The sequence below is a fragment of the Brienomyrus brachyistius genome, chromosome 25 (genome assembly GCF_023856365.1).
Source record: "Brienomyrus brachyistius isolate T26 chromosome 25, BBRACH_0.4, whole genome shotgun sequence".
In the NCBI taxonomy this organism is placed as follows: Eukaryota; Metazoa; Chordata; class Actinopteri; order Osteoglossiformes; family Mormyridae; genus Brienomyrus; species Brienomyrus brachyistius.
In genome coordinates, this window is record NC_064557.1 from 6,035,800 (window position 1) to 6,045,479 (window position 9,680).

General features: G+C 45.2%; 2 protein-coding genes across 2 annotated transcripts; one reads left to right on the top strand and one right to left on the bottom strand.

Annotated features, from left to right (window-relative positions):
• The first annotated feature begins 651 nt into the window (after window positions 1-651).
• chmp3 (charged multivesicular body protein 3) lies at window positions 652-3,905 on the top strand. The gene is made up of 6 exons (XM_048995992.1): window positions 652-809; window positions 1,471-1,531; window positions 1,697-1,876; window positions 2,168-2,289; window positions 3,043-3,157; window positions 3,419-3,905. The coding sequence occupies exons 1-6, from the start codon at window positions 765-767 to the stop codon at window positions 3,556-3,558; spliced, it is 663 nt and encodes a 220-aa protein (XP_048851949.1). The 5' UTR covers window positions 652-764; the 3' UTR covers window positions 3,559-3,905.
• Window positions 3,906-5,038: 1,133 nt separating this feature from the next.
• mrpl35 (mitochondrial ribosomal protein L35) lies at window positions 5,039-8,815 on the bottom strand. Its single transcript, XM_048995993.1, has 4 exons — window positions 8,691-8,815; window positions 7,197-7,386; window positions 6,100-6,244; window positions 5,039-5,571 (listed from the first exon to the last, which is right to left on the bottom strand). Exons 1-4 carry the CDS (start codon window positions 8,719-8,721, stop codon window positions 5,383-5,385), a joined length of 555 nt encoding a protein of 184 aa, XP_048851950.1. The 5' UTR covers window positions 8,722-8,815; the 3' UTR covers window positions 5,039-5,382.
• Between the last annotated feature and the right edge of the window lie 865 nt (window positions 8,816-9,680).

Here is a 9,680-nt window from a genome sequence, read left to right on the forward strand (position 1 = left end):
CATCCCTCAATTCCACCAGCACACCCCCAACTTTCTGTTCATGGATGTTATTGCTCCACCAAATCGTGGCAGAATTGTCACAGCTTGACTTCAGGAAGTTGGAGTGCCTCATATGGTATGGCCATCAATGTCCCCTGACCTGAACCCCATAGAGCACGTCTGGGACCAATTGAAGCAGAGACTGGATGATCGTACCCCACCACCACGTGACCTGGCAGAACTGCGTGTAGCACTTGTGGAAGAGTGGACCGCATTGCCTCAGGACAACATCATGAGGCTAGTGAGGAGCATGAGATGTCGCTGTCAAACTGTCATTGCGGCAAATGGTGGAAACATCCGCTACTGAGATTGTCAATTTTTGTTATTTGGGGCTGTCCCTGTTATTGTCTAAATTTCTGGGGTAATAAATATTAAGCTAATGACAACGGTGTTTCTTTTCTACATTATTAGTAATATCAAAGGGAACTTTTACATATTTCATTAATATTCAGAGCAAATTAGAGAAGCACTCATGTACATTACAATATCCCTAACTTATTGTGAGTAGTGTATGTATATATGTATATGTAGTTTGCTCTCCTTGCCAGTAGGTGGCGGCATTGCCCGCGTTAACGCTCAGACTGGAATATTACGGTGGGAGGAAGGAGAATAGGAAGACGTCACGGGAAGTCGCCAGCCACATCCAGGAAGTAGGAAGCGCAGGAGTAATGGTGGTTTGTTTTTTTGGATATAGCCAGTGAGCAAACGTCATATTGTATTAAGTAATGGGGCTTTTTGGGAAAACGAATGAAACACCACCCAAAGATCTGGTGAGTATGTTTACATTAAATGTTGGTAGTTACTGATTCCGAACGATAAAAACGCTAGGATGTCAAGTGTACAGACAGTACCGTGAGTACGCCGAAACGCTTAAAATGGCAAAGTTAACTGCTTCCTTTACGTTGATGCTGCTGTTTTAGTTCCTACTTGAGTAAGTGTGTTTGACATAAGAAAGATTACCGGAGTTGATATGCTATTCCGCTACGTTCAGATTGATTATTTTGTGATTGTGTCAAAACGATGACAGCGTCAACGGCGGAAAAACAGTTCGTTTAAAAATGTGTTCGTTCGTTGGACTGTCGTGTATAACGTGCAGCACCCGAGACTGGTTTTCCGCGAAAAGAAAACCTTGTTCGTCAGCCTCCCCCCGCGAGTTGTTTTGTTTTTTTTTGTTAAAAAAATCGATTCGATGACGTCAGCAAGACGATCAAGTCTTTTAGACGCACACGCGTCACCCTCGCGAGCGGCTTTGCGGGATAGTACGAGATTTTTTTCTCATTTCTGTAAACAAATTGCCATGTTTACAATATTCGTGTACATCTCAGTGTAGTTGTGCATTTCACACATTTTGCTCTGCTAGGCAATGTCTGAGTTTTTTTTTAAATTACTGCTGCATTAGCAATATTTTAATGGAATATTTTGTATTAACAGGTCAATGAGTGGTCACTCAAAATTAGGAAGGAGATGCGTGTGATCGATAGGCAGATTCGAGGTGAGTTTAGTGTTAAAGTGCCTTAACAGTTCTTCAGCATGGTGTTAGAACAATCCCAGCTGTGTTTGACATTCACAGGTTTTCTAGGTACACACACACACATCTCACACACCCATTACCAGTGAACGGTAACTGGCTGGTAAGCTCTACCATACTGTGACACAGACATCCAGAGGGAAGAAGAGAAGGTGAAACGCTCTATCAAAGAGGCTGCCAAGAAGGGGCAGAAGGACGTCTGTGTGATCCTGGCCAAGGAGATGATCCACTCCAAGAAGGCAGTGGCCAAGCTGTACGCTTCCAAAGCCCAAATGAACTCTGTGTTACTGAGCATGAAGAACCAGCTTTGTGAGTAAACTTCCTTCTGAGGGCAAATGTGTCACGAGTGTGTGTGTGTGTGTGGTTGGTACAAACATAGGCGTAGAACAGGTTTGGGTGGAGCTAGTACAAAAGGTGGCCTATTTCTGTGGTTGGGTGTAGTAGGTCTGAATTCACTAAGATAGAAATGCATTGTGTGCAGGTGATAAAGGTGCAGTATCTTCTCATAACTAATGGTATAATGGGCGTGACTTTGCATCCGTCTTATACGTGACGTGTAGTATGACAGGACTGCTTCCTGAATCGTGCTCAATCCGGCAGCTGTGCTGCGTGTCTCCGGAGCCCTGCAGAGGAGCACGGAGGTGATGAAGGCCATGCAGAATTTGGTGAAGGTCCCTGAGATCCAGGCCACCATGAGGGAGCTATCGAAGGAAATGATGAAGGTTGGTGCTGAGAAGCTGCCGTTCCAGCCGAGGCCTGCGTGTGGAGCGTCAAGCCTGTTACTCTCCTGCTCTGCTTTGCGCGTCAGGCCTGTTACTCTCCTGCCCTGCTTTGCGCGTCAGGCCTGTTACTCCCCTGCTCTGCTTTGCGCGTCAGGCCTGTTACTCCCCTGCCCTGCTTTGCGCGTCAGGCCTGTTACTCCCCTGTTCTCCTTTGAGCGTCAGGCCTGTTACTCCACTGCTCTGCATTGCACGTGAGGCCTGTTACTCCCCTGCTCTGCATTGCACGTCAGGCCTGTTACTCCCCTGCTCTGCTTTGCGTGTCTAGCCTGTTACTCCCCTGCCCTGCTTTGCGTGTCTAGCCTGTTACTCCCCTGCCCTGCTTTGCACGTCAGGCCTGTTACTCCCCTGTTCTCTTTTGCGCGTCAGGCCTGTTACTCCCCTGCTCTGCTTTGCGCATCAGGCCTGTTACTCCCCTGCCCTGCTTTGCGTGTCAGGCCTGTTACTCCCCTGCCCTGCTTTGCGCGTCAGGCCTGTTACTCCCCTGCCCTGCTTTGCGCGTCAGGCCTGTTACTCCCCTGCCCTGCTTTGCGCGTCAGGCCTGTTACTCCCCTGCTCTGCTTTGCGCGTCAGGCCTGTTACTCCCCTGCTTACTCTCCTGTTACGCTCCTCACACTGAAACAGGGTGGGCAGGGTGCTTGTAAGGTCTTCATGTGAACTGAAAACTAAAGCTGCTCTGCATGATGCATTTCCCAGGCTGGCATGATCGAGGAGATGTTGGAGGACACGTTTGAGAGCATGGACGACGAGGAGGAGATGGAGGAGATGGCGGAGGCTGAAGTTGACAGGATCCTCTTCGAGATCACAGCAGGTAACTGGCTCCTTCTCCTCACTGGGTGTTTGAGAGTAGGTGAGACGGACCTCAGCCTATCGGAGAATAATCTGCAGATCCATGTAAAATCCAGCCAGTTCCTACGAGAATCAGATTGCTCAAGGTGAAAACCGGATGAGCATCCGCTTTAGAGTAAATACGATAACAGCCATCTTTCAAAAAATGTCTCCTAAGCATATTTGAGTGTCCTGCTGTTAGATATAGGGATCGCACTCTCAGACCATGAGACTGTCTTTACAGGAGCCCTTGGCAAGGCCCCCAGCAAGGTGACCGAGGCCCTGCCTGAGGCGGAGCCCGAGGGAGCAGCGGCAGCCTCAGAGGAAGAGGCCGAAGAGAACCTGGAGGAGATGCAGTCCAGACTGGCAGCTCTGCGCAGCTAAGGGCCCGCGCCGGCCCTCTTGTGTATAGGAACACCTTCTGGGTTCGCGACCCACCATCAATCCGGTTTTATATATAGCACCTTCATGTGACGACTTTGCAGAACACTAGACTCACAGATAAGACTCCGCCTCATAGTGTGGTACTATCTGTCTGCGTATCTATGTATCGTACCGGCCTTTTGGAAGCCCTGCCGAATCAGGCTGTATGCGCACTGGTGGCTCTGTGGCCGTGCGCTAATGGCACGTCCCGTATGCCAAGTACCCGTGCGGCTCCTTTTCCAAAACTCCTAACCTTTAACGCTATGCTAGCCTGTGTATAACTAAAAATAAAATGTTCTTTTTTCAGAGTTTGTTTCTCGGCGCTCTGTGCGACGTCAGCACCTCCATGGTGCACGGCGAAGTTCACAGCTACGTAGCTTAACAACAGTAACACCATGTCAGGTTTCTTTCATTGTCCAGAAAATGCGGCACCATGTAAAGCAGTAAACCCGGAAGGGCTTGGACACTTGGGTTGTAGAGTACGCTCGGGGGAGTTTTACTTGCACGAAAAAATGTTCTGAGGACAGAAGGAAATATGATTGGTTCAGAGAGATAACCAAACTGATTGGTTGGTCCCACCTCCCGTAGTTGCTTGGACACACCTCCTGATTGGTTGTCTTATAATGAGTCTTGCAGTGTTTGCAACACAGGACTGGGCAGCATCAGGAGTTTGACATGGGGGGGGAACCAAATTTGCCCTGGGGTGCACTGTACACTGTGACATTGCATTGGGTACACATGTTGAGATTTTTGAATAATTTAAAAATAAAAATATTTAAAATAAGATGAGCACCGTTTAGAGTACAGTTACACAGCTAAACATAACTAAAGAAACAACTGATCCATTTGATAAGGTATAAGATGATTTTGTCTGATGCAGGACTACAGTCTTCATCAGGTACGTTTCATCCCTGTGGTTTAAATGCATAGGCAATTGGCCTCAGTAACACACAGATTCGTAATGAAAGATTAGGAATACGCTCTTAATTAGTCTGTATCATGACAGAACTGTGTTACATAGCAAAAGGCACCATTATGAACGGCGATCACAAACCCAAAATTATCTCAGTGCGATTCCAATATTGTTCATCCCTAAGTAGATATCTGTTCACTGCAAGGGCTTAGGTTTGGCTTGAACATCAGCAGGGACCAAATCAGTCCCGACCCCCTTAAACACACACAGTACTCACAATATTGGTAGGACATGTGCTACTGTCCACATCCAAATCCCCACCCTTATGTATCTCTGTACATTACTGAGTACCTAGTGAAAGTTATAGAGGGTGTAGGTCAGACTGAAGCTTCACAGAGAATGAAACATGATTTTAACTGATGACCGAGTGACAGAATGGGGGGCGGCTGCTGGTACTTAAGGCAAACTCTCCCCCCCCCCCCTATTTTCGATGTCCCTGGCCCAGAATGCAGATCAGACATGCTACAGTTGACAGTGAGAAGAAGGGAGAACTTTATTCACAGAGGTGAATGAGCTGGACATTCAGACCTTCCAAATCCCCATGACAAACCTTCCAGATCAGTGTTTCTCATTCCAGTCCTTAGGCACCCCCAGTTTTTGCTCCTTCCCAGCTCTCTGCCAGCAGTCCACATTTTTGCTCCCTCTCAGCTGCCAAGGACCAGTTTGAGAAACACTGTTCTAGGTATTCAACTTTCCATTAACCCAGTCAAACATGGGACCCTCATAATTCTACTTGCTATCAATACATTCCCCCCTCGAGTTTTCATTTCCTTTGGTGTTCAATTTGGAGCCTGCACTCCCCCCGGAGGTCCTCACAGCTTCAGATTGGTGCGGTCATGGTACTTCTGATGGGGATCGTCGATGTACCAATTCCTCCTCTTCCAAAAGGACGTGGTCATTTTGTTGAGCATCCTCGATTGTGTGGCGTTGCAGAACACGTGCTCCCGGAGCCTCTTCTTCCTGACGGACTTCTTCTTCCACAGCTTCTTCTTGTACCCAGCCTGTCCAGCGAAATGCCAGTCAGAACAGTAGCACCGTGTTGCTAATCTAACAGATTCCCACAGGATGTGATCTAGCTGAGTATACTAAACAGTGGCCCACGGCACGCCTTACACAGACCATGCATACTAAACAGTGGCCCACGGCACGCCTTACACAGACCATGCATACTACACAGAGGCCCACGGCACACCTTACACAGACCATGCATACTACACAGTGGCCCATGGTACGCCTTACATGGACCATGCATACTACACAGAGGCCCACGGCACACCTTACACAGACCATGCATACTAAACAGTGGCCCACGGCACGCCTTACACAGACCATGCATACTACACAGTGGCCCACGGTACGCCTTACATGGACCATGCATACTACACAGTGATCCACGACACGCTCTACACAGACCACGTATGCTACACAGCAACCCACGGCACACCTTACACAGACCATGCATACTACACAGAGGCCCACGGCACGCCTTACATGGGTCAGTTAGGGGAAGCTGACTAACAGGGCCGTACCTTCCGTCTGAGCCACAGGCCGCAGTGCAGCCGCAGAAACCTCTTCACCACGGCCTTCACCGTCTTCCTCTTTCCCTTCTTCAAGCTGTAGTAGGTGAGGCTGCGGGCCGGCTGCTCTAGTAGGCTGGGGGAAAGGCGGGCAGCACTAGAGTGCACAGAGATTAGCAGGATTAGCTCTGAGGAACCTCTCCCAATCCCTATCCTGAAAGGTCTCACAGCTTGGTAACCAACCTGGCAGACAGAGCTTCTCAATGTGAAAATTAAGATTAAGGCTAATTGCATTAATCCTAGGGGAAATATAGAGCTTTTAGAATATACAGCACACAAACATACATACAATTCCAAAGGGACAAAGACGGTACACACAGTGTAAACAAAGTAAATGTTGTGTGAACAGGTTTAAATAATTCACAGTAAACAAAAAATACTCTGAAAAACAGACGATTAAATGTGCTTCACTGATTGGCAGCTGTATTGTTTGTTAATTTGTTTAAAATATATACCCATCCAAACCACAGATGAAATTGAAATGAATGTGAATATTAAATATAAATGCTTATGTAAACATTTTACTTGTACGCAAACCAGTGCGAATCTAGTGATAAATACTGCAATACCTTAAAAAGTATTGTACTGCATAATTGAAGGAAATTTAAGTGGATCTTTTATGCACTCCTTAAGGTCAAGGGATCGTTAGTTTATCAAAATGTCATTCTTTGCATCCTCAGAAAACTAAACTCCCCCCCCCCCCACAAAAAGAAAAAAAAACTGTAAAAATTAATCTACAATAAAGCTTCGCCTCAAAATGATCCCTAAATGTGCGCTAACAGCATGCCGAGTGCTTCTCGATGAATTCGGTGGGTGGTTAAATACCGGGATTAGGTGTGAGTATAGGGGGCGAGCCACTGAAAGCTGATTGGCCTTTGAAGCACCTTCTCCACTGTCACTCACTGATTCAAAACAACATCATTGGCTAATTACAAGGTTGGCCCCTCCGTATGAGTTATGGCCTCTCTTATGCCCCCCTCCTTAAAAGTCATACAGTCTCCCTTGATGTGGAACAAAGATGAAGGACCTGCAGTCAGAGACAACCTCACCTGTAAAGAATGCCTGACCGAGGGAGGCTGTGATTGGGCAGGGTGGCCAGGGGGGCGGGGCCAACGAAGGCCGGTCTCTGAGGCCCTGTCGCTAGCGTGAGCGTGGAAAAGCGGCAGGCCAGAGAGGGGCCACAAGGGCGGCAGCTGACACTGCACCCATGTCTCAGCAGGGTCAGCGGTCTGAGCAACCCTGAAGAGCAGTAGGACAACAGCACAAGAGATGAGAAAGCTGAGCAGGTCCTTCACTCGCAGAAAGACATCAGACCTCAGATCTACAGCAGTTCCAAACTGGGCTTCCTGACAAAATTAATACCCAGAATAAATGCTGCTTGGTGCTCAAATCAGTTTCAGTTTTATAGCAGTACTGAGTGGCACAATACTTGCAGAAAAAATTTATCTTAATTTATATTACGAACCACACGGGATAAAAAAGAAAAATGACAATTAAAAGAACGTGGTCGGACTGCACTCTTCCAAGAGCTCATTCTCTTTTATTACACAATAATGGAATAAACTAAATGCAAATAGCAACATGGGGAATTCCACAGGTTACACGATTAATTACCGTCAAAATAACTACATGCACAATATAGAACACTTTTCTCATTAAAATAAATAAATGCGCAGCATAATCATTCTGTAACAACACAATTATGGCTCTAAAGCTTTGCTTATTATTTTAAGAGTCCCTCGGTTGCACCTCTCTCAGCTGACCATTGTACAGGGAAGTACAATTTGTGTAACGTTTTTTATGTATATCAATAAATTTAGAAAAAAGAATCTAAATCGGAAATTGGGTCCAAGTTAAAAAAAAAATTGGAGATTTTAGTTTAAAGCAATATCGCCCAGCCCTAACTTAACCTAATTCAAACATTTCTACCCGTAAATACCACTAAAACATTTGTAAGAATAATTATTCAGAGAATTAGAGAAATAAAAACCGATTTGTGAAGAATATTTTTTGGCACGTCGATTACGACTGTTTACCTTTGTACAAATACCTACCTAGTCATTTTAATAGCATGTCCACCAGCCAAACACAACATTATTTTTGTGTTTTTTCCGCCATTGACTATAAGGTGTTTTTATTATTATTATTATTATTGTTATTTGAAGCAGCATGAGCTTTAAATTATGCTATGGTTTGATGCCGATTGCCGAATTTCATCATGCTATCACTGAGCTACATACATCTAAAGATATTCCTAAACTAAAGATACTGACACATCCTTCTCTATCCATACTCTAAAATCTCTCGGTTTCATATTCACGTTGGCTAAACTAGAATATGACATAAAACGCAACACTATTAGTATTTAGGTTATACGATCGAACGCCCCAAAATATGACCATGAACTATCATATTTAGCAAGACTGAGTAGAGTTTTTAATATGCAAAGCATTAAATATATCATACTCTGGGAGCTACAATACACAGCAGAAAAATTGTGTTTTAACGTCATAAATTGTTAAAGATATTACTTTAATACCCACCTGGAATACTTCTCGTGATTCTAAACGCCATGTTTCAAATCGCCATTGACCTCTGAAGTACGGCGTCTCACAGGGACAAACAGAACACAGCACACCGTGATACGGCGCCAAATACGGACAAACAGAACGAAATTTCGTAGCGCTTTAGACGGATATGTTTCTCTGGAGTAGTAGATGGATTAGGGCCGGTGCCTTAATGTAAAAACAAGCAGGAGAAAAACTTAATTCGTTGCAAAGTTAAAACTTTGGAGAGAAGGATGTGTTACATGCACATGCTCAGTAACATTAAGCTTTATACTTAAAATCGAGAATTGAGCTAGTTCCTGATAGGGGGCTGGATCATATCCCAATTCCTACACAAATAAGGCTATTTAAAGCATATCATGGCATGAAAATTACATGTTTTACCTACTTATAAAATATTTATTGAAGTATCCATTCCATCCATTTTCTGTACCCGCTTGTGCAATGCTGGGTCCCAAGAGTCCGGAGTCTTTCCTATAATCTACAGGCACAAGGCAGGGAAGAGCCCAGGACAGGGTGCCAACCCATCGTAGATTTACGGAAGTAGCTAAAGGATACAAATTCCTACTCTGGGATTAATGGTCGACTTATCTTGTAGATAATTCTTCTGTGTATTACCCCTAGGTCTCAAGTTTCACGGTTTACTGACGAGACTCACGATTTTTGAGGCCATTTGTCCATCTCACATGCGTGTCATGGACCAAATCTGATAGCAGGGGGATTCCCCAAATTTTATAGTAGGGGATTACCCTCTCCATTTTTTTGATGCCTCACTGTCTTCACCTAATTTTATAGGGTTTTGTCACCCATGTCATTGTTTTCAGTTGACACATAATATTACCTGTCATACTTAACAGAACCAGCAACCGTGAAGAAACAAGTAAACATTATTTTGATCATTTACCCCCCAATATTCTCTCAATATTGAATGAAGAGTCTTCTGAATTCCCGCCCATCCTCTTCTCA